Source organism: Epinephelus lanceolatus, chromosome 9 (assembly GCF_041903045.1).
Source record: "Epinephelus lanceolatus isolate andai-2023 chromosome 9, ASM4190304v1, whole genome shotgun sequence".
NCBI classification, from domain to species: domain Eukaryota; kingdom Metazoa; phylum Chordata; class Actinopteri; order Perciformes; family Serranidae; genus Epinephelus; species Epinephelus lanceolatus.
In genome coordinates, this window is record NC_135742.1 from 14,370,873 (window position 1) to 14,396,096 (window position 25,224).

At 41.4% G+C, this 25,224-nt stretch overlaps 2 protein-coding genes and 1 long non-coding RNA gene across 3 annotated transcripts; 1 reads left to right on the forward strand and 2 right to left on the reverse strand.

Moving 5' to 3' along the window:
* The first annotated feature begins 622 nt into the window (after positions 1 to 622).
* On the forward strand, positions 623 to 3,067 carry LOC144464256 (uncharacterized). Its single transcript, XR_013492014.1, has 2 exons — positions 623 to 1,229; positions 1,361 to 3,067. It is a non-coding gene; the product is annotated as an uncharacterized LOC144464256 (long non-coding RNA).
* Positions 3,068 to 4,466: 1,399 nt separating this feature from the next.
* isca1 (iron-sulfur cluster assembly 1) lies at positions 4,467 to 9,896 on the reverse strand. Its single transcript, XM_033618894.2, has 4 exons — positions 9,795 to 9,896; positions 7,357 to 7,410; positions 6,785 to 6,890; positions 4,467 to 5,529 (listed from the first exon to the last, which is right to left on the reverse strand). Exons 1-4 carry the CDS (start codon positions 9,873 to 9,875, stop codon positions 5,381 to 5,383), a joined length of 390 nt encoding a protein of 129 aa, XP_033474785.1. The 5' UTR covers positions 9,876 to 9,896; the 3' UTR covers positions 4,467 to 5,380.
* Positions 9,897 to 11,978: 2,082 nt separating this feature from the next.
* tut7 (terminal uridylyl transferase 7) lies at positions 11,979 to 25,218 on the reverse strand. Its single transcript, XM_033619715.2, has 29 exons — positions 25,086 to 25,218; positions 23,676 to 24,111; positions 23,119 to 23,273; positions 22,729 to 22,845; positions 22,415 to 22,592; positions 22,208 to 22,296; positions 21,769 to 21,820; positions 21,556 to 21,625; positions 21,209 to 21,335; positions 20,963 to 21,082; positions 20,731 to 20,853; positions 19,629 to 19,806; positions 18,603 to 19,300; positions 18,242 to 18,392; positions 16,889 to 16,975; positions 16,645 to 16,745; positions 16,356 to 16,413; positions 15,757 to 15,860; positions 15,581 to 15,670; positions 15,360 to 15,473; positions 15,146 to 15,223; positions 14,248 to 14,425; positions 13,915 to 13,962; positions 13,711 to 13,802; positions 13,506 to 13,621; positions 13,212 to 13,402; positions 12,990 to 13,063; positions 12,832 to 12,898; positions 11,979 to 12,177 (listed from the first exon to the last, which is right to left on the reverse strand). Exons 2-29 carry the CDS (start codon positions 24,091 to 24,093, stop codon positions 12,119 to 12,121), a joined length of 3,933 nt encoding a protein of 1,310 aa, XP_033475606.1. The 5' UTR covers positions 24,094 to 24,111; positions 25,086 to 25,218; the 3' UTR covers positions 11,979 to 12,118.
* Positions 25,219 to 25,224: the final 6 nt, after the last annotated feature.

The window sequence follows — 25,224 nt, forward strand, 5'->3', positions numbered from 1 at the left end:
GAGATGAAAGCACTGTTATAGACCACCATAACTGGGGAGGGGAGGGGGAGTTTGGAGGAGACAGGAGTCACTTTAATTTGTGAGCGTTTATGTGAGAGCAAGAGAGAGAGACACTGAGGTAGCAGGAGCTTTTAAACTAAATCTCAGTCATCACCTGTAATTACCCAGGACCGGGTGTCCTGTGAAATGACTGCAGCTGGATTCAAATACAGTTCAAATACATCCAGAAGTCGCAGTGGATGTTAACTTCAGCTCATCCTGCATCTGAACACAGTGCGGCTGAACCAAGCCTGGAAGAGCAGAGCCTGAAATGTCACCAGAGATATAATTTTGGATGTCACAAATGTCACTTTTTCTTCTGCGTTCTCTGCTGATTAAAATCTGTCTGATGTAATCATTTCTGACATCAATAAACTGTGTTGTCGAGCAGAATTCTCCAAATGACTTTCACATGTAACGAGGTCAATGATGCAATCAGAGCAAGAACTGATTCTGAGATAATAGGTGTCACATGCTCTCCAAACTCTTATCACAGTCTGAAGTTATTCCACCAAATTGCATTTTATCAATAGTATGTAATAACAATTAATACACTAGGAAATCATAATGAGTGATACCTCCCTGTAAACCAAAATGAAAACAGATGAGCCACAGAGGCAGCCGGGGGTCGTGGTGACAGTACAGCTTGATCTCCTGCACATCACAGCAGTTTTTAAAGCTGTCATTATCCTTCATGGCCTTTGCTGCAAAGTAACAAGTAGCAGACAGTGCCAAGTGCACAGCGTGACACAGGTGGAGATTAAGTGTTCAAGTACAGTGGTGACGATTGTTGTTTTTGCAGCAGTTGTTTGGCAGGTTGTCCCGGCCATCGGACATGTAAAACTCTTCTCTCTTCTTGAAGAAGAAGAAGTGCAGGATCAGGAAGGAGGAAACCGGGCTGCTTTAAAACAGACACATTGGAGTGATCAGCCCCAAGTGAAGAAAAAACATTCATTCATTTATTATCTGTAACCACTTTGTGGTGATTTTGGTTCCTGTGGTATGTTTTTGTGTTTGCTCTCTCTCACTCCCCTCTTTTCTGTTCTGCAGTGCATGTGTGTGTCAGGGGGTGTGGCTGGCTTCTCCTGCAGCAGCAGATGAGGCACACCTGTCTTCACTCACCTCATCTTCCTGTCTACAAAAGCCTGGTCTTCACTCCACTATGCTGCCAGATAATTCCGTCATGTTCGGTAGAGCTCTGTGTTCTTACATTTTGTTTCTTGTGATCAGCTTGTTGCATAGCCGTGTTTTTGCTGCCTGTTCTTCTAGTGTTGCTAGAGTTCTTTTGTACTTACCTGTGTTTTTTTCCTGTTGTGCTCAGGACCTGCATCAGTATCTGCTTTGGGGTCCAAACAAAACCGGAACTTAACACACTTATCCGTCTCAGGGTTGCAGGGGAACTGAGGACAGCTGATATTAGGCAAGAGGCGCATTCACCATGGACAGGCTGCCAGACTATCACAGGGCTGACGAACAATTATGCATGCTAACATTTATACCTATGTGCAATTTGGTCACCAATTAACCTGCATGTCTTTGGACTGTGGGGGGAAGACGGAGCCCCCGGAGAAAACCCACGCTGACACGGGGAGAACATGCAAACTCCACATAGTTTAAACCTGAAACCTTTTTGGTGTGAAGTGACAGTTCCTGCAGCAACATGCTGAGCCCAGATGAGATATGTAATCCCTCCAGCGTGTTCTGGGTCTGCCCCGGGGCCTCCTAGTGGGACGTGCCTGGAACACCTCGCCCAGGAGGCATCCTGATCAGATGACCGAACCACCTCAACTGACCCCTTTCAACACGAAGGATCAGCAGCTCTACTCCGAGCTCCCTCCAAATGTCCGAGCTCCTTACCCTATCTCTAAGGCTGAGCCCAGCCACCCCACGGAGGAAACTCATGTCTGCAGCTTGTATCCGTGATCTCATTCTTTCGGTCACTACCCAGAGCTCATGACCATAGGTGAGGGTTGGGACGTAGATGGACCAGTAAATCGAAAGCTTTGACTTCTGGCTCAGCTCTCTCTTCACCACAACGGTCCAGCACAGCGCCCACATCACTGCAGACACAGCACCAAACAGCTCTCAGTTTGTGGTTTCTAATATTTATCATGTGTAACTAACTTCTTGTTCATCCTTGTCTTTGTCGGTGCTGCAGCAATGATCAGTCTTAAACACACAAGTGCAATGTAAAAATAACGACTGTCAAACTCTCTTTGCTGGTTTCAGTTTGATTTTATCCTCTTTGTGTCTTTTGCTTTAATTAAGTGGTACAGACGTGGGTTTTGATTAATCATGGTGAGCAGTTTTCCCAGCTGTCTGAGAGTTCCTCGGGACTCCAGATTTCTTTGAGGCACCTAAATACAGCTTCTTCTGGAGGTCTGTTAGGTCCTCAAAGAACCAGTCAGTGGTGGGCCCTGGATCAGGAACGAGCATCACAATAATTAAATGACTTACTGTTAATTCACTGATTGTTCAAAAACACTGTGATTTCTTTTTCTTTTCTATGCTCCATACAGGGTAAGAACAGAAGGTGTCATGATCAACTTAACAAGCTTTGTTCGCAGTGATCTTGAAACTGTTATGTGATCAAAAGAAAATGATGTCTCAGTATTACTATGGTTACATCCTCTTTTCACATTCCGTTCATTTACACTTGGTTCTTGTGACCTTAAAAATCATTCAGTTGAGAGGAAACATAAAAAGTGAAGACCTTAACTAAGCAGTTTCCAGATCACAGACAAGTTCCCTCATTATCCAGAAAATCATCTCCTTTATGTCCTCTGTGACTCACCATATGTCAGAACACAGGGTCACTTACGAAACAGCTCTCCTGTAGCTACAGCGTCATTAACGGGCACTTACTGTGACATTTACTGTCGAATGGGGCAGAAATCTGTGGCAAGACATGGGCGTCATTCTTTTTCTGTTTTGCTTTTTTGTTAAAATTTAGTAATTTAAATCTTTACCAAAAAAAAGTAGTTAGTTTCAGCTTAGTTGTGTGGATGAAGATCAATAAAAATGTATTTGTATTTGTGAATGTAATGAGTAATTTTTTCTTTTTACCAGTCTGGGGAAACTGTTCAGGCAGCGTCCTTCAAGGTTCACAGTGCTGTTTGGCCCAAGCCTGCACACCCAGGATGTGTGGATGCATCATGTGCTCTTTAAGCTGTTGTCTAATAGAGGAGGCTGAGTCAGAAGGCTGCATCTTAGACTTTGCTACCAGGAGGGCAGGGTTTGGGGATGGTGAACTAGGCTGCAGCTGTCCCTCCTGGGATGAAGCCACAGCAGTGATGATGGGGGCAGAAACAGGTCCTGAGGCAAGTAATCTTTCTCTTGAAGTCTCTCTTGGACAGCTGGCTGATGTTTACAGGGAGGACGGCTCTAGATCTAAAAGTCCCTCTGGTGTTAGAAGTGCCTCTCCCTGAGTTCTTTAAGGTGGAGAAGGTGGTGCTGTTGTTTTCGGGGGTCAGTAGGTGGTGATCTGATCTCAGCCAAAGCCTTTAAATGGGTGGTTGTGGATATTTTTAACACTTGGCCTTATTTTCTTTGTAAACATAGTGTACTTCATAGCACAAATTGCCAAAATAAAATTAAAAAGGAAGCTCAGGATACAGATATGCAAACACACAGGAGCAAGTTACAAAGACTTTGTGATGGTTTTGCATCTTTCTAGTCGTTAAGCATCTTTTTTTGTGGGTTTGTAATCCTTTGTAGCCATTCAGTGTCTCTTTGTGGTCATTTTGAGTCTACTCCTGGTTCATGTGGGGTTAATTTAATAGTTGACATTTGCAAGTGAAGGCTAGGGGCCCCTCTGGACCCCTTTAAGTGATCCATCCACTGTATACTGTGCTACCAGTATCATTTCTCGATGCCTAGCCCCTATATACTGCATGCCAAAACAGAAGGCAGACAAAGTTGGCAAATATAGTGAAGCTTTTAGCCGCTAAGGACCCAGATATTTTCCTCAGGAGTAAGTGGAGACTAAATAATAGTTAAATGCAAAGTGATAACTAGACTACAATGCATCAGATGTAGTGCTGCTTAATCCCTTAACTCCAAACTAATGCTGACAGTTACTCAGCTGCTGCTGTAAATGGGTAGATATTTGCTCATCAGCATGTTCATCAGCTTTGGTAATAATAGTTATGGCTGTATATGTTCTGTGCTGCTGCATTAAAACCATAAACGAGGGATGATTAAAATAAATCTTTAGAAATAACTGAACCTTCTCCTCCTCTGCCTGGATACAGTCACCATAAAAGTGATGTCAACTTCAAAATTTCAGTGACACAGAATCCATCTGTTTCTCACAAATGAGCCATCTCCATGACAACTAGTCTAAGTTTATCAGTTCAGTCATGATGTACCAATCACCCTGGCACACCCACAGTCAAACTGTTGAACACAAAACAGTGGCCGCACAATTTCATATCCTTGGATTTATCTATTTATTATTTCATATGTACACAGACATATTGCACAGTACAAACACAAAGTCCTGGCTTTGATCAAAGCAAAAAGAAACACAGACCTCATGTATTCTTGTGTGAAGAATACTTGTTTTGTGCGTTATGATTTTTTTTTTGTGCGTTTGTGTGGTTCAAGGGAGATATACATTCTTTATATTTACACACAGAGATAAATATACACTTTACAAACTAATAAAGCAGTTTCAAGACACTCACACTCGTCCACTTCTGCATACTGCGGGGTACATGACACTGGGTGATGGGACACTGTCTTACAGTGTGTTAGTCAAACAGGTGATGTTGGCCTGTAGATTTTGGTGGACAGATTTAAATTTAAAAAACAGATAACTAATAGTATCAAATCCTACTTACACATGGGCAACTCCCACCTTCACTGCGCATGTCCTTGGGCCATGCTGTGCCATTTCCTGCTGCATACAAGTCATGGTGAAATTAGACTGGATCTCTGAATATAATGTACGTAAAAGTGTAAAATGGCAGCTAGGCACAAAATTAAAAAACATCTTGCCTTTGAGGTCCTTCTTATTTTTAGATGCAGAGCAGAGTAAAAAAAAAAACAGTTGTCTAAATTGAGGTATGTGAACCTAAAATCAACATGTTGAGATAGTTGTGACTACACTGATTGAATTAAAACCTTCCTGTTAGTATGAATATGCATACGTGGGTTTTACGTGTGTGTGTATGCGAGTGGTCCGCAGGAGGAGCAGTGGTAGTAATGCAGGCACATCCACATGTCAGAGATTTCCTGATGCCTGACATCCTCGTCAACATTCAGTCTCTCAGTCTTTAGGGGAGGGACAGGGTTTGGAGCGAGAGGAGGGGTGGGGGAGGCAATGGCTCCATGATGCTCAGATGTTGAAGCTTTCTCCACAACCACATGTGCCCTTAATGTTAGGGTTGTTGAAGACAAATTCACTGGACAGCTTCGACTCCACAAAGTCCATCTCAGTTCCCAGAAGGGTCAGCTGAGCCTTTTTCTCTATAAACACTCTCACACCTGCAAGACAGTAACAGTAGAGCTATTACTCAAAGTCTAACCTTCATGTCAATACTCAGCCAGAATGTTCTGGGTTTATATGTTACCAGCAAAACAGCTCTTATGGTCTACTCAGACTAAATGAGGACAAATCATACATCAATCAACCCAATCTATGTCTTTAAGCCCATCCACACTGAATCTGAAAACTTAATATTTTGCAGTGCAGGGTTTCTTTTCCTGCAGCTGTTTTGAATTTTGAGACTATCAAATGCTCATAAAAAAAAGCCCGGAAATAAAATGATCGACTGATCACGTGGGCAAAAATTATTATCTTCTAATTCTGTTCATACTGTCATACAATATGGATATTGATCAACTGATCCATTTGGTCTCGCAGAATAGAGTTCTTCTTTGACAAACAGACAAATCATAAAGCCCAGTTCAGACCAATAATTTGCATTTTGGAACATTTTTGCCTGTTTGTCACTACAACAAATGCAACTGTAGCCAGTATCTCACTATCACTATCATCATTCATATTTTACAAAGCAACAAAATATATTTAGCCACAAACTAAGCCTGAAAAGCTGGAAAACAAAGTGGAGGTACAGAGAGTTGTTGCACAGAGATGATACACTGTCTCATCTAGTTGCATTGGTGTGAACTGGCAGGTTTTTAGAACGTTGCACAATGCATTGCAAGTAGTTGCATGTTTCAACTCGTCTCATCGTGGATCTTTGGTCTGAGCTGGGCTTTAGATAATGACCATGAAGGCTGAGGAATCTGAAGACGGCATCTGATGAGGTGTAGCAACTGAACTGGCTTGTGCTGGTGATTAGCAATAGCTACAAAAGAGGCCGAATGTCGACGATCAGCTGTTGCTGTCACTCGATGCAGCGCTGAAGGACTGTCTCTGTGAGCCACTCTTCTGCTCTCTCTGTCCAGATAGCACAAGCTAGCACAGTAGGCCGTGCTGTGCAAGGTTTAAACACAAAAAATCATTATAAAATATTTTGGATTTTTGTTATGATATTTCCAGTCATCCCTGGTGTGAAAAGGCCTTTTAACTCCACAAAAATATATTTTTAATTAAAGCCACTAAGTGTGGAACTTGAACTTTTCCATCTTTAGCACCCCCGAGCGGTTTTATGAAAATAGTATCAGCAATGAATGCTCAAAACCTTGATGTATTTGATCTTTGTTCTGCCTGTCTTCACTCAAATGTTCAAAATCTTTTAGTAAAAGGAAAACACAAAAATAAGACAAGGCTTACCATCCTGCATCACTTCCTCGTCAGATTTGCCTTTTTCCGTGGCGTAGTCCAGTGTGTAAGTCATGCCATTGCAACCGCGTGTTCTCACTCCAACCTTCAAACCGATCTATAAAGAGCCAGACCGACATTACCATCCAGTGTCATTTACCTCTTCAGCAACCACTACTTGACTGTTTCATCAGTTTTTAATGCCATGTTCAAAGGTGGACTGAAAAAAAAAAAAAAAAAAACAGCCATCACTGAGAGGGCGTAATATTATTTAAAAATGGATATAACCACACAGTCACAGTAAGCAAGTGTGTAGAGTATGTAGAGTTGCACCTGTTTTTACACATGAAAAGTGCCACAAACTGTTCTGTAACAGACGAAAAAAGACCTAGAGGGAGAAGTTCAAACCAAGCTCACTTTCTCAGCTCTGGACAGCTGGCCAATCACTGCATGAAATGGGTGTTACACAATTGCTGAGACTGAAAACAATATTGCACCCTGCTGCCATTACACAGGATGTGGAGAGGCACTGTCTGTTTGATGATATGATGTTTCAGTGAATGTTGATTTTGTCATTTACTCACATATTCCGGCTTGTCCTGCAACAAAAACCTGATCTTGTTCACAGCTGCTGGAGTCTGAAGAAAAGACAACAGAAGATAAAAACTGTTACTTTATACATTGGATTCAGTGTATTTAGCAAAACTGACTGTTTCGAACATACTGAGCAAATGAATGAGGGTAAAGAAACAGCCTTTGGAGCTAGTTTATGTTTCTATGACTGAAGTTTCTATTGCACGAGCGACCACTTCATCTGGTCTGAAATTACCAAGTACCTACAGTATAATGAAATAGCCTGCACTCCTGTAGCTAGTGCTGTAATTGAATGTGCGTAGGTGCAGTAAACATGGAGCACAGTGTTTGGAGCTCTTGTGTGCTGGCATTTAGGAGACTCAGGTGCACCACATTAGCCACATGGTGCTAATCCTTTAAAGCCGGTGTGCTCATCTCTATGTGTTAAATTGCTGATGCCAAATGTACAGTGCACCCTAATTGTGTCACAGCCTGGAGTTGTCTCATCACTATAATGTCAACTAAGTGAAATGATAACTTGGCCTTTAGGTCACAGAGTGTTGCAGGGACGATGTTTTCTTTGTAAGCCATTCTGGAAGTTAGCATCATCCTGGTTTCCTTGACAAAAGGCCTACGATATATTTCCATTGGATTTTGGATTATTGCAGAAAATAAGCTCTGTGGCAAACAAAAGTGTTCGTGTTTGGCATGATGGCATTTAACATCCCAGACAACTTCTGTAATCTCATTTAGCCATCTGTTAGCAGCTGCCTTTTTTAAGACAAATAAAACTTTTACATTTTACAAGTGGTGTATTTACTCATGTAATTTATGTTGAAGAACAAAATTTGAAAATGTCTTATGGTTGTGTTAACCACAGACCTTCCTTCAGGCATCTAACCCAAAACCAATACAGAAAACCCACAGATTTCGAGACAAGGGAACAGGAAGTAAAAAATGCTAAGTCATTTCCAGGTTTTAGGGCTCATTACTGCAGCACTTAATCATTTCAATCTTAGTTAATAAAGGCTAATGGCTAAACACACAACTCCTGCAGCTTATTAATAGGTTACATCAAATTTAATGCATCATTTGGCAGTATTTTGTCTCATCATCCTTTACCTCTTACAGATTAAGACAGTAACTACAACAGAACCATTTAATGACACATCATAGTTGCCTTAGTGTTGAGTGACCTCACACTGCTGAACATTTTCTTCAGCTTGCTACCTTTATCAGTTCAGACCACCACACACACACACACACACACACACACACACACACACACACACGTTATCTCGCAGCAGCACCATTAGCAGAGCACATCAAACTGGTATTGACATTTTTATCCCGCCCATAATAACAAACCATGACTCTGCTGGAGCATCACTGAGAGTGTATTTCATGACAGTTACCGTTACATTCATACTTTTCCATTAACTACTGATTATTCTCTGGTATGTTTACTCTATTAGACATTTACCAGTGAAGAGAGGCTTAGGATTACGGGAGAGATTGATGTCACAAATAAGAGTTGTTGAGTTAGTTGACAAATGTGTCATGTTTCTCTACTCAATAACAAATATTTGTCAGCCATCATGTGGTTTATATTCAAGACCTCTGGCTCACTGAGACACCACCCCCTTATTTCTAAAACCTTGTGTTGTTGATGTCAAAAAGGTTCAGAAACTATGTAAACTGCTAACTTAACTATGGAGCTTATTTCATGCACACTGCCCTTGTATTGCGATTCTGCAAAAACTGTTTCTATAAATTATTTGCAAATCAAATGGGTGATCCACCGATTTTCAACATAAAAAGTGAGTTTACTAGCCACAAAGAGGGAAACACTGTTTGGGAAAACAGATGTATAGTGTCAGAAGGTTTAAAGGTTATATTCTATGATGGAGAAACGAAAAGATATTTTCAAAGTTGTGACGGGGGGGCTAACTTAACGTGTACGGCTTGAAACTATTGTCGGTATTGTGTTAAACTGTTAATGGTGGTTAAACTGTTAATGGTGGTTAAACTGTTAATGGTAACTGTCGCTGTTACCGAACAGATCAGGCGATGACATTTTGTTACCAAACAGCTTAGCTTAGCAATTAGCATTGGATAGCATCAGTTCAGCCCAGGGCAATTATCGTCTTGCGACCGACAGCTGTCACAGACGCCCTTGTATGCACATCGGCTAATAACGTTACAAGCTCACCAATACGATTAAAACTAATGCTACAGGAAAGCTACGTAAAAGTAGAAACCAATTTATAACTGCGCACAACGTTAAAGTCACAGACAGTTAGCTAGCTTAGCTAACTTTGGATCACGTAACGTTAGCATCACTGGCTAACGGACGCCGGGTATGAAGGGCGCAGTTTGTGTGCTGACACTCCTGAACAGGCGGAAAAAAATGTTTAACGTTCATTTATAACCACAGTTTATTACCTACCAGTGTCAGTGCGGCTCTTGTCGGCAGAATCTTTCTTTTGCTGACCGCTCGGACGGTCGCTCGCACCAAGGAGGCAGACATGTTGCTTCAGTTAAAAATCAAAACATTGAATTGCGCAAGCGCATAAAACAATGGTAGTCTCCCCAGTTTCCTTGTCGATGATTGGCTAATATCATGAGTGACGGGTGCGGCAGCCAATGGGATCACGGATAAAACTAAGAGGACACACAAGGGCTCTGGAATGTACTGCTGCTGTGTACCCTACTTGTAATGTTACAACACAGTGTTGTACTTAAACTTTTCAATAGATAATAAATTAATATAAAAATAATTATTTTGAAAAATTTATCACAACTGAAGGTCCACTCAACACCTTTTCCCAGCGCTTTCAATCCACTGTGCTACTTTTTGTGGTACGTTTTTTTCTTGTATTGATTTTACTAAAAACATGACATCCAGTGACCATGGTGGACTAATTTATCATCCCTATCTTATTACTCACTTTTAATTACACAATCCGAGTTTAGTTCCTAATAAAATACTTAATAAATAGTGCAGTTGTTGTGTTTACTGGCTACTGTATTAGCTCAGATGTGTTAAGCAAATACAGAGGAAAAAAATGTTCAAATCAAACACCCAGGAAACACTGTTTTGAAAACAAAATATTTTCAAAGAAATATTCCACACTTGGATTTGAGTTCAGTTTAATGAATTCTTTGAGACACAAAATGGATTGCAAGCCAACCTTTTCTGGCATGAACGGGGTTTCCTTAATTACAAACTAAACCTCCCATTTGAGTCCAACAAAAGAAATGCAATAAAGCTGGCATTAAAACAAAGCTGCTTTAAAACAAGAAATTGGATTACAATACCATCAACAACACATTTCTTTTAATAAAATTCAGCCATATTAGGACAACAATAAAGCAAATCCATCTTCAAAGTTGAATGATAAGCAGGTCTTTGAGACATTAACTAGCAGCAACATAATTAAAGGGCGTGTACCCTCACACAGTGCAGCTACCAATCTGTGGCACCAATACAACAAAATTAAGCCTTGGTGGCAAATAAATACATTTATTTCTTCACTGAACTAACTGAGATTATCTCTAGTTTAAGAGTAAGTGAACACAGTGTTTGCAGCAGTGTACACCATCAGCTGGACCAGATATTTTGTTGTTGTTTTTTTAACTTCACCACTGAGTGTAAGCATGAAACGTTTTGTCAAACTGCCTCAACTACAGTATATGTTCTTGCACTATAGTTACAACACTTCCTAGCATGTGTGGAGACACATACGGGTCAGGGTTAGCAGTTTCACTGTCCTTCAATTCACACTTAAGAAAGGCAGTTGGGGGGCAACATGTATCTATGAAACAGGAGTGGATCAGCAGTCTCAAAAAATAAAACTATGATCCTGAAAAAATATCTACAGGGTAGTTTCTCTAACACAGAGACACAAACACGTAGACATACTGTAGGTAGAGCTGCTCTCAAGGCTGAAGGAGAGATGGACTGATGGACGTCAGTGCAGAGGACAAATCAAACAGGATTTAAAACAAATTCCATAAAAAAAATAAGATCCTGGCCATTACGTACACTGCCATTCAAAAGCTTTTGAGCAACCTTTTTCCTATTTTGGGGGGATAAATCTCAAGAAATATAACTGGAAATTCATCCTAAAAACCTTGTAATCATAAAATAAGGAGTAACTGAATTGATAAATGACTTCTTGGCTTAATGATCTCAAGTCACTTTAGGTCTAAGACAACAACCTATCACTTGTCTTACAGCTGTAGCAATGCTTACAAACACCAGACTGTCAGGACAGTGTAGCCAATACAGTGTCAAAAAGTGTTAGCGTCAAGTATAAGACAAATATAAAGTATGTCGTCTGTAAAATATGCCTTATTATGGCAAATGAAGTAATTAACTATTAGTCCTGTACCAAACACTTCTCAATTACTCACATAGTCTAAGAGATTTCACACTGACATTGTTTGTAATGTAATGAGTATAAAAAAACTTGACTGGCAGTGTAGGTAAACAAAGACATGAGGTGCATGCGTAATGGCTTCTCTTGTTAAAATGAAAGCTTTAAAAAGCTCCTCTTACAAGGAGAGCTTTAGGAGGGGAAGAAAGAAAAAAAAAACACATAAAAAGGCCCTATTTGGCTTCAAGTCGAGGCGTCCTGGCTTTGGCTTTTAACGGGCTCCCATTGGCCCGACAGTTCCATTCAGATTCAATGGTTTCTGGACTTTGGGTTGCTGCCTGCCTGGACAAGAGTAGAACCTTGTGGTTTGTGTAGCCACAGCTGCTGCTGCTCATTCCACCGGGCTCTTCCTGTGACCAGAGCGACCCAAATTTCGGCAGGCTAAGCTACCTAAAACAAACCAGAATGCAATTGTCAAAAACCATTCCAAAACCCGCACGGACACAGGTTTATAATGTTAAAACTGCTCTTATGAGGCTAAATGTCAAATCGGGCAAACTGCCCCATTCTGATAAACTGAGCGCTGTATTTGTTTTGTTTGCTGCTTTATTTGCACAAAACCATTTCAGGTTACAAGTACGATCAATCACAGAACATGCTCTTGGACTATAATGAAAACAACAGAAAAAAACAGGAGCAAAATGCTAAACTTTAGCCCAAACATCAGCAAGCGTGCAATCCAGAGTCCACAGACAGATGGATGAACCTGAACCTGCTGCAAACATGAACATGTCTGGCTCTCATTCTCTCTCCTTACCAATCCTACAACAAGACAGTTGACCCAAAATACAAAACACTGTCAACTATTTTTACGGAAACTAATTCTACTGTACAGAGTATATGAATTATAGACAAGTTTTGGCTCAAACAGGTTGTTGGGGTCGGGCATATGGGGAAAAATAATTCAATCATAGGGAGAGCTGCATTCTTAGTGGCAGAAAAGTGGCTATACAGTGACACTGACAATTAGTTACTGTCACAATGAAAGGTTGACCGCCTAAGGATTTACAATTAAGGCAAAATAAGTACAGTGAATCTACATACCTGCTTGTGGACTTAATATCACATTTTGTTGCTTTCTCTTCTTCTTTTCTTCTTGTATTGGTGAACCCTAAAAAAGGGAGATAAACAGTGTAGCAGTGTACATAAGCCGTCTACCAAAGTGTCAGTAATATTTTTCATTGGCTGTCACAAGATCATACCTGTCTCTCCTTTTCTCTCAAATTCCTCAAGTGGACTGAAGAGGGAGAAGAAAAGCCCTCCATCTTCACATTACCTAGCAAATGACAAATAAAATGGAGCAAGAAGTCAGTCACTTTCTTTGAATCTTTATGAATTATATCAATGCATAATCTTGTATTTTATATTTTCATGCATAAGAAAGTAAAGGAAACTTAAAATAAAATAATAAACTTGGTGTGAACCTGCAGGGTTTCTGTACAGCTGGCAGTCCTTCTTGATGTGGGCACTTGACCCACACAGGTAGCAGCAGCGCACCTCCAGTGCATCTCTTTTCCTCCAGTGCTCGCTCTTGTGTCTGACCTGATCCTCTGCTGCATCCATTTTGTCTCGCAGGTGCTCCGGCCTTCTCTCCGAGTCCCGTCTGTGTTTGGACCTGGGCCAAAAATATAATCCACAATATGTAGCTCCACACATGGTGCAGATAAACAATTATAAACACTGCGACAAATTCAGATATGCTTTGTGATTATACCCACTTCTTACGCATGGGGCAGTCTTTCATGAAGTGGCCGATCTTGCCACAGATGCGGCAGCAGCGATCGTTAGGAGCCACCTCTCCCTCAGTAAGGACTTCGGGATCAAAGAAATATTCCTGAGACAGATAAAGACAATTTATGATTTGAATGCTTCTATAATGCCACTTCAGTAAGGAAATGTTATGTTTAGAGAGCGAACACTAACCATCAGACTGGGGTACACGGGAGGGAAGATTTTGACTGGTGTTCCAAATACTTTTCTGCCATTGATGAAAGCCTTCATGATGAAGTTGGTCACTGTTTTAATGACAAAAAAAGGACAAGAAAATAAATTAGAAAAGACACCAGGAACAAAGGCAACGAGACAGCCGAAGATACAAACAGGCAGATAATAAAATAATAATCATACTTTTCCTGGACAGACCAGCACCGAGATTATGATTCAGGTCAAATGGATCTGGAATATAAACAGATTAAAGAAAGCAGCACAAATTAACAATGAAAAATATCTCAGAGCAGCCACACAGTCAATTTGATTCAGAAAACAATCTTACAGTACTAGTCATTAACACTGATGTGAATTTAATGAACTGAATGGAGCATGTAATAGGGATTCCCAAAGTGTTGTTTGATAAATAACCATCTGCTGCATCTACCTAGTGGAACAATACTTATGCTTCTGTATTTTCTGTTATTCATTTATTGTAGGAGTCTGGACCCTGAGTTTGTCACACAAGCTGACCTTCAATGACAATGTATTTGGACGTCCACTGCTTGTTGAATGTGGTGAGGCGGTTGTGCAGACGGATACAGACAACATGCTCTCTGAAGTCGAATTCTTCGGTATAAAAGCGGAGAAGGCCGAGCCACAGCTCCCCCACCGTCTCTGTGTTCTTCCCAAACTGTGGCAATCGACTGGGCTGCAGGTAGAAGAAGGGAATATCCACGTGTTATCAAAACCCCGTTTCCACCGCACGCTTTCGGTATGGTACCTTTGGAACCAAAAGTAACCCTTCAGACATGGTGCCTAGACCCTAGTGTTGTTGTCACTCACTGCTCCGTCCAGCACTAAATGTATTTCTTCATTACCCGTGACACAGATGGAAGTCTGCACCTCGTTTATCATCCACAGAAGCAGGGTGGCATTATCAGAGCAAAATAAAACAGGCTGCAGTGAGAGTCTCTCTACATGAGATATCTAAAAAAACATAGCAGGTTTGTGCGTTTAGTCCTTCTAAGGCAAGCTCAGGGGTTTAGTGTTGCCGGAGTCTACAGGAACGACACTCCGAACTATGAACAGTGGGTATGTGAGCCTCAAAACCAGCCATAACTCAGCCCTGAGCAGAGTGCACATCTGCTATTGGTCAATCAACAGGCTGCAGTGTTCACAGCTCCACCTTTTAGTACCAGATCTGTGCGCTAGGTACTCCAACAGAGGTGGGACCAAAAATGGGGACGGTACAGAACTGGTCCATTGGTACCATCCACAACTTTTCACAGTGGAAACAGAAAAAAGCATACCGATCTGAACTGAACAGTACTCAGTGGAAACAAGGCTTAAGACATGGTCTGACATGCGTCTTCGCTTAACTGTTCACAGGGGCACCCAGACAGAATATGTCAAAATACAAAATACTCACAAGTGCTTTTAAATCGTCAAAAAAGTATACGTTCCAGCCATCGACTAGCACCTCCGGCTTCTTCTTTCCATCATGTATCTGCAACAAACAACAGTTGTGTGAAGTTGAACATTTGCAGATTCTTGGCAAATTTAGAATTTACAATAAAATATAGTTTCTGGGTTGGTTTCATACTGAAACAAAGTTTGAATCTTGAACAAAATATTATCTGTACCTCTTGCAACACAGGGATAACTGGCGGGTCTCTCTGCTGGAGAAAGTATAGCACCATAAGGGTGTAAGCGTAGGATGAGAGGCTGCCACGTGAAGCGTCCCCAATGTCACACATCTATAATTGGACAAAAATAAATATAATGTAATACAATAAACATTATAATAATATTATATGACACTGGAGACACACTAAGACACCTTGAGTGTGTAAAGCACACTGACCTTGGCAAAAACCTTCATGACGTAACAGAGGATCTTCACTCTCCTGTCAATGGCAGCATACGAAGCTAGCAGATGTGTGTTGTGCAGGGCCTGAAAAGAAAAATGTTTGTCTTAAGGCATGACAATATAAGTTATTCAATAGCAAATATGAGATTTAATGAAACAGAAGGCCCTACCAGAGTGTTGTACAGGCTAATGTCTCCTTCCAGGCCAGTGCGAATATGGTAGAACTTCACGATCGGTACTTTTGCTGTTGTGATGGGCAGGATGTTCTTCAGACCTGTCGACAGGGTGCAGATGTGTGAACAGATTAACCAGATGCATTGACATTTTGTGTTTCAAAAATTCTTACTCTGTATTTTACTTGCGATTAATTATTTTACTTTATTTATCCTTTATTAAACCAAAAAGGTCCCACTGACATACAATATCTCTTCTGCCAGGGAGTCCTGGTTAAAATGGGCAACAAAATAAAACATTTCGTATATCAAGTATAAACAGGAAAAGACAACATCACAAAACTAGAATTAAAGCCTTGCAGTTATACACCTGTGCGAACTAGTTAAGTTGCAATTCCAGTTTACATCCATGTCTGTGATTACACATATCTTCCCCGCCAGCACCACTGAAGACCTTCACAATCACCACAGTTTCAAGATTAGTGTCACCAAACGGTATCTGACCAAATGTCACCCCCTTCTGGGAGGTAGAGAGTGTCGTTTGCAGCACAGATTGTGATCTTAAATAAATAAAAGTGCCTTGACTTATTACTGACCCTGGTGCTTCTTCAGCAGCCTCGCCAAGCTTTCAATAATAGTGATGCAGTCTAAATCCTGGGGAAGAAATTCATGACCCAAGTTAGAAATGTATGGGTTAGAGATCAAAATAAATCTCAATGACAAGTCAGTATTATCAATAGCTACAAATACCTCATAATTTAATTTAATTTAATCTAAACTACAATGACTGTGGCAGAAACACCACGCACCAAATTACCAAAATGCTGAGTTTAAATGAAAATGAAATATCAGTACGATGCAGTAAAAGTTCAAATGATAAGTTACATCCATGGTGTCCTGCCCCTCCAGCACCATACAGATGTCTAGGTCACTCTGTCTGAAGCCAAAGCCATTTTTTGATGATCCAAACAGCTGTAGTCGAGCTCCTGTCCAGCAAAAAGACACGATCTGTTAATTTCACCATAAATTTGCATTCTAACATGGCCAAGTCAAATCAATGCAATATCATGCTAGTTCAAGTTTGAAAAATGAAACGGTGCTAAACAGTGAAGATGGTGGTTTACTTCACCAGCAAACTGTCGTCTGACAAAGGTCTCCAGGTCCTGAAGGATGTGTTCTCTTACACCCACTTCCAGTTCGTCTGGCGCAAAGTCAGCTAAAAAGGAAACAGACTCGTCAGATCTCAGTCTATGTCATGAACTGCTTTGTGGTTTTGTTTTTGCCATCTAAACTCAGGTCAAATCATCTCTTTATTTGCTGCTCCGCTCAGATGACACACCAGTGACAGCTGATTTCTTTTGCATATTTTTGACAGCAAGAGAAGTTTTGTATGTCTTTTTTTTACTCTTTAGAAACATTTTCAGTCTTATATAGAAAAAAAGGCAACTGAATAAGAAGGCAGGACTTTAGCCTCACAAAACCAGGCTCTTCACATAAAGTGAAGAGCCTGGTTTCTATTCACTCTGAATTTTGTCTGGATTCTGGTTCCGGTCTAGAGGGCGGATGCGGAATTCACCAAATTCACCAAAGTAAAAGTGTTCACCAAAGTAAAACTTTAAATTCTGGCGCACCATCGATTTGGGGTGATGAGGGGTTAACTTATGGCTTGGGGCTTTTCTTGTAAATTATATTCTTTAAATTAAAGTTTCACCGCATTTTTATTAGCTTGGTGCTTTTATTTTGACGGAAAGGCGCATCCATCGAATTCCGGATCCTGTCTCACTCGCCCTGGTTCCGGTTCCTTACCAAAACGGCCACTAACGGCCCCAGACTACAGGACTTTGGTTGGGTTCTGTGGCCATGATTGGTTGTTTCGTTGATTGTTTGTCCCATCAGCCATGTGCAGCTAAGGCGATGCCACATGGTGCAGCTCTGTTTATTTTCAATTAAGAGAGTGTCAGCAGCAGGCAGAGAAAAGTCACCATGGATAGCTTGACTTTGGGACTTCAGTAGCTGGATTTTGTTGGTGAGCAGTCCATTGCGTGAGTACAACAACATGCTGTATATTCTTTATTTGTCTCAGAACCACACTCATCTACCACCTTGCACACCCTCAATATGTGGCAGCAATAAAGAAATCATTCCAAGCGTGTGGTTCAAGGCCTCAACTAAGAAACGGCCCTATTGCGGTCCCACTTTCTACATCATCACTGACAGCACTTGGGACATTAACAATGTTGTTTATGCTATGATTGGATCTCACAGTGCACACCTACTCATGAACAGGTGGCCTTCAATAAGTGAAAACGAACAATTTACAACAAGGCTGTGCAGTTAGTTTGCTGAATCCGACTCAGAGCACTCAAATTTTCAAAAAAAAAACAAAAAACAAAACATTCTTGCATAAGCCTCACTCTTCATGAAATATGTTTATGTAACATGAAAAAAACTAAACTTATTTATGGAATTTCATGATACTCACTGTAGCACTGCTCACAGACTTTGTTTAGGACATTGAGAAACTCTGGCGTCATCGGGGGCAAAGGATCTAGCTCTACTTTCTTGAAATCTTCCGGACAGTCTTTCTTCAGATGTCCATCGCGTTTGCACAAGCTGCACACCACCATGTGTGACTGAGACAGATTGAAAGTAGTTTAATTTAGATGACGTCCACAAGCTTATTTGCCACGTTACATGTTTAACTTCCAGTCACCTACGACCCAAATGATCAAAGACGCAAAACTGATTTAAAATGTTCACTTAAGTTTTACATTTGTCATTTGTTGACTTACACATTAAGACAAACTGCATGTAAAGAGACACTCACATGAGGCGACACTCACCTTGCCTCTGGTGAAAGCTTGCTTGGTGAACTCATAAGAACGAATCTTCTGTGGTTGGGTTTTATTTTCTGGACTCTCATCCTTAATTGTATCCTCACAATGTGGAGGTGACAGACTCACAGGCGCCAGCTCCAACTCTTCCTCCTCTTCCTCATCCATTGAAGCAGGTGTGTCCAAATCTGGACCCTCCTCATCAGACAAAAGCTCCTCCCCTGAGATCTCGTCCACTGGGAAAATCTCCTCATCCTCTGTGGTGAAGCTGTCCAAGTGTTGTCTGTTATGTGTATCCACATCAATGTCCTCGTCCTCCTCATCCTCAGACAGACTGCTTTTGCCCGGGTCCACTTTTTCCTTCTCTCGCTCTTCGTCTGAGTCACTGTATTCTTCAACCTCCTCCTCTTCCTCAATAATGCAATCAGAGTCTTCAGGACCGTTTTCTACAACTTTAGGTTGACTTGCATGCTGTGACTGAATGCTGAGCTGACTGAAATCTGCTAAGCAAGCAATGTCTTCACACAAAGCCTCGGCGTTTGCTCCTTGAGTGGGTCCACGCTGGGCCTTCGTCTTGTGATTAGCAGTTGGCGTGTTGACTGGCAGTGCAAAGTACTTGTATGTAGTTTTGAGGCAGTGGAGGATGTATTCGTACATTTGCTGGCTGTTGACTGTGCGGGCCACATTTCTCTTCACAGCAAAGGGGTCTGAACACAGACACACAGATATTAGTTACAGTTAAAACATGTAAGAGGTCTTAATTTGTAATCAACAGAGAAGAAGATGACGTTCATCATTTAACAAGCGAATATACTCATTAGCAAATCTAGTGTCAGGTAGCATTTGTCAGTATTAACATTTCATTAATGGCTGCGACAGAACTAAACTGCAAACACTGAATTACAAAAGTGGCATTTCATTTCTTTGCTGCTTGTTTATTTCAACCTGGGAATCCGCAAAGGTCCATGAGTGACTTTCCCAGTACCCAAAAGTAAAACCTTCAAATTCAAGCTTTAAAACGAGAAAGCTTCTGACCCTCCACAGCGATGCGTTTCTTTGGCCAGTCTTTCATCTCTCGGGAGAGGACAGCACTGGTCCGCACGCTGATTACATTGTCAGCCAAGTTGAACTCCAGCGAGTAGAAGCGAAGCATTTCCACCCAGAGAAGCCCGACTTCCACGGGCGGGTGAGGGCTCTGAAACACCAGCGGTACCTACAGGGAACACATTAGACAACATAAACTTTCAGGATCAAAAGCATGTTTCACTTTTCTTTTCCCTAATTAAAAGGGTGAGTCAGCAATTCTGGAGAAAGATTGCTGATATATTTTTCTTTTTTTTTCAGCAAGTAAGATATTTCAGTTTCAAGTTGACAAGGTAATATCGCTGATGTTAGTTGTTTTATTGCTATCACGGTGTAGCTCCATTCCACATGGGTGAGGATATAAAGCGGGAGAGTAGCCGGTGTAGTGTTGTGCAGCTCAGTCCGAGCAGTTTTCTTACTTTCCCATTTACAGAGCCAGGGCTGTTTATGAACACAGTTTTTTCTTCAGCGCATAAACAGGACGGATAGCTATCAGACCGTGAAAAGATACTTGACCGGATTGAACAATGAATTTGAGAAGTGTATTGGATTAGAATTGCTGACTGCACCTGTAAACATAAAGACAATCAATCTCTTCTTCAGGAACTAATTTTTGGGCTTCGGTTGCCTCCCAATGTAGTTTGAGGGATAAAACATGACATCTATATATTAACTTTACTTTGACAAAAATAATCTGTTCACTAAGATTATCACCTATAGTACCAGAAGGGTAACAGGTCTCTGTAGGTTCTTTTTTCGGTTACTGTGATGGATAAAGAAAGATCTACAAACAGCACATTCACAGCACATTTTTTTCCCATTAAAAGGGTTTTTTGGGGAGTTTTTCCTTTATCCACTGTGAGGGTCCAAGGATAGAGGGATGTCATATGCTGTCAAACCCTCTGAGGCTAATTGTGATATTAGATGAAAAGCTTAGATGAACTTAATTAAATGCATCATAAAAACTATATATAAACATAACAAACTTCCAAAAAACAAAGAACCAACACACTCCTCTCAGACAAAAAAAACACATTAGTGTCTTTGTGATTACCTTTCCCTTTATGCCATCTGTTGGCTGTTCTTTGGAGGAAGGAGTGTAAGCCCAGTGTACATGTCCATCCTCTGTATGTGTGAGATTGAAGTCTGACAGCCTGCTGAGTGAAAACACCTTAATCTGAAAACAGATCAGATGATTAGATTAGTTTCTGTTGAAAACAAATGACAAATACTGAAATTAATTCTCTGTATTTTCTTTCAGGCTCAAGCTGACAAGAAACACACACCTCTTGTTTCAGGTAGGTAGGCAAGAGGGGCTCTTTGCGCTGCTGTAAGAAGTAGATAACCATGAGGGCAAAGACGTACGGTGGCAGCCCACCCTCCTCTGCACGGTCGATCTCACAGATCTAAACCAGAAGCAGAAACACGAGAATTAAATGTGATGTTTTACACAATCAATGTAAGCATGAGCAGCTTTTACTGGTTGCCTGTCTAATGTAAGCAACAGGTCAGGGTCTCAACTGGACACATACCTGGGCCCAGCGTCTGAGGCCCAAAACCAGTGGGAGGAGGAGATGCTCCCGACTGGACAGAGCAGAAAGATAGGAGGTGGTCTGGAATGCGTTTTCATTCCCTGCGCTCACTTTGCAGATCAGGCCACTGTTAAGAAAAATAGTTTCAGTTTCTATTTACTGCTCTTAGTGCGTTTGGAAATGTAACCTTGATGTGAACAATGGCCTTTTTCTCTCTTTAAAAAAAAAAAACACTCTGGCTGTTTCATAATTGCTTAATGATCAATGACTCCAGAGTTTCTATAAATATAGAGTCTGATTAATTAAAATCAGACAAATAAATAATCCAGCGACTGAAAAACGCCCACCTCTTTTTCTCTTTGCAGATGACCACAGGCACCCTGGCGTGAAAATCCGCTTCCATATCAACAAAGAGAGCTGAGAACACAACAAGACAAGTTACATTTAAAACTTCCATGACAGTCTAGCACATTAAGTTTCCTATGGTGGCTTTTTTTTTTTTTTTTTTTTTTAAAAAACAAAGGAAAGTCTTGCGATTAGATGAATAAGAGGTGACTCACGGCTCACAGAGAGGCTCTCCTTGACCAACAACAAGACGTCGGGCTGATGCATCTGTGAATACATTCCATTTCAAAACCTTTATACAACATAAATACAATATAAAAAAAAAAAAGACATGAATGTGGCATGTCTCACAAAACACGACTTCCACAAAACAGTAACCTTCAAAGATGATTAAAAAACGCCAACAACAATAGCACAACTTTCCCTTCCTCTACTGCTTTCTCTAGATTGCCACACATATGATGTGATTGAATATCTAACACTAATATTAACTATGCTGAACCTCAAATGTCTTATCAAACTGGACTAATAAAAGCTGTATCTTTTCCTGAGAGTTGTGGGAGCGTTTTTGAAAAATGTGACAACACCCAATTAAAAACAAACAAAACAAAAAATACAGTATTCACACTATCGAACTCACACTGGGCTACTCACGTGAGGTGGATACTGAATGTCAATGTTGACATCAGAATCCTTAAATCCAAACTTAGTGCAAGATGATCCATAAAGCCTGAGGTTGATCTCTACAAGTAAGAGAAAGAGGGAGGAAATAATGTTATTAACATTAACAGAGCCAACAGCCCGTTTGCTTCAAAGAAGTATCACCATGTCTCTGTTCCTAAATGTCCCTGGGTGACTTACCAGGCAGGACGGACAGAAGGAGATCTTGCATCATAGAGACAACATTTTGTCTCGTCTCAACATCCTGGTCATTCAAGCCATGATCCCGAACAACAGCCTCCAGTGCTGCAGTCACTGCACTGATCTGCTCCGGACCAGGAGGCAGAATCTCAGTCAGCATCACCTGCTCTTGCCTCTCCTATAAACACAAACAAGTAAATAAATCAGTTTTTAATACATTAAAAACTTCACAGTGACAGTATGATAGCATCATCTGTCTACAAAAGTTTAGAGTAATCACAAATAATGAGTTGCATAATGCGATCATTTCTCACCCTGGCTCTCTTCTTGTGCCGCTTGTCTCTGATATGTCTGTAAGCGTCAGACACAGACTCCAGCAGAACATCACACAGAGTGCAGGTGTAAGGTGCACCGGTGTTGTTGTGGGACTTCTGAACCCGTTTCAAAAAGGAGGAAAGTACATCAGACATCACACAAAAGCTGCGATAATTATACCGTCTTGTTCTTGCCTCAACTATACCTCATAAACATCAAACACTGCATCACTGAAACAACTCTAATTAGAGAAAGAATGTCTTATGAGGGCAAACTGACCTAAAAGATTCATCAAAGCAAATTAGGGGTGCAACTATTTTCATGTTTGATTACTCTGCAGTTCTAAAGCATATATAGACAATTTGGGCTACCACAATGGGAGCCTGTACCCTCTTCGTGCTGTAGATCTCATCTCTGTTAAGCCGCCTCTCTGCTTGCCGTAGGCTGCGCAGCTCTTTGGCTGAGAGTGTGGACTCTTCAATCACAGGGCCCCTGTTCTCTTCAGCATAAGCTTTATTCTTGTTCCTGTGTCTCCGTCTCCTCCCTTTGGAGAGAAGAAATACAGGTGTCAAAAATGTGTTGAATGTGTTTTAGAGGAGAAAGTTAATCAGTGATGTGTTTATGTCGTGGGCGATGGAGTACAGGCAGTTCTTACGGTCCGATTCACGATAGATTTTAACAGAGTACATGTGTACAAGTGTCTCCTGTTTTTACATTACAATTATTTAGTTGACTCTTTTGTCCAAAGCGACTGATAATAAGTGTGATAAGTGCACACAACTATGTGGGCACAACCCCAAGAGTGCAAGAATCAAGTAAGTACATCAGCTTTTTAAAGATGTCCATTGAGACCGCTGCATTAGGCAGACTGCCTTTTTTCTATTATAAGGGGCTAATCTTAAAAGTGTTCATCCCTTTTCCCAGAGTCTGATTTCCCAATTCTCACCTGATTTATGAGCACCGCCATCACTGTCCTCTCTCCTCCCCTGCTCCCTGTCCTCCCTTGGACTTTCTCCCTGGGTACTCCTCCTCCAATGCTGCTGCGGCTGCAAGCGGTCTCTCCAGTTATCTTCTCGACTCCCACCAATGTTCTCAGGACCCGAGAACCACCGCAGGTCATCCTTTTGCGAGGGGCTGTGTCCACCTCTGAATCCACCAGGGGAGTAGCTCAGAGGCCCCAGCCCTCCCTTCTTGGGACTGGCTCGGTAGGGTCCTCCCTGGTTCTTGCCCTGCTGACCTCCCTCTGATCTGTAGTTCTGTCCTCTGCCCTGGTCCTGGATCCTCCAGCTTTCTGCCCTGTCTGCTCCCGCTCCCCTCTCCCAGCCACCTTGCCTCGCCCGGTATGACCTGCCTGAATTTTCCATGGTTCACTTGTGTTGTAACTGCAGGATGAAACGACCAGTTAATATGAAAATAGTCCTTGCGCAATCTAAACATCCTGGACACAATGTATGTCAACAGAATTGTCTATTAAATGCTTTACTTTGTTAGCTGGCCTTACTTTGGAGAAGCAGTATGCCATTTGTGTTTCCTTTTTCCATTTCTTTGTACAGAAGCTTTTCTTGGCTGCAACTGCTCATCATGTAATTTAGACCAGACTGTTGCACAACTTTGCAGCTGAATAAAACACAGCTACAGTGTGAACTCAATGTGTGAGTTGAGCATACAGAGATCTGGCGATTATTGTGCCATTTTCGCCCTCTCCAACACTGTTGTCTGCCTTAACTCCGGTTAACCGTTAACAGACTTTTATTAGCTGTCAACTTCGACAGTAACGTTACTTAACCGAAAATCTGAGCTCAGTGGAAAAGCTGAGGTTAACACTGGCGCTACTCGTGTTACCAAACATATCACTAACTAATAAAGGCATCACCGCGAGGTTAATTGAGGAGACTGTTTACACAAATGTAACGGTACCCAACGACTCAAGTTACCTGGCTAACTGTAACGTTAGCGAACCAACCCAACGTTCGCTGACTTTAAGAGCTTGTTATTGCATGCTGTTAGCGTTAGCTAGCTTCCTAGCTAATGCAGTCTCCTCTGCCTGTATCGTTACCTCCTCCTCTTCCGAGTTAACTACGTTTAACTTTGCCACACACGCAGCCGACACACCGTCAACATAACCGTGTTAGCCTTCTAATTTGTTAGCTAACTTACCACATATAGCCCAACCAGCTAACGTTTCTGTTAGCTTAGCGAGGACACATAACAGCTAGCTAACCAGCTAGCAACAGCTAGCGTTACTGTTTATTTCATAGTTTTTGTGACGCGGCTCAACCTGCAGCTGCAGCTTAACAGCCAGCAGTGAAATGTCATTGATAATTATCCACAAAGAAGAGCAGAGTCATTGAAATACCTTCAGTAGGGGTGCAGAGGGCATTCTTGGAGCCTTGTTCAGGTCTGACTTGGCATGATCGCTCGTCTCGCACTGGAGTTTGAAAGATGACGTACGGGCTGTCTGTTTTGTAGTCGTCAGCGTTTAAGTTCCGCCCACC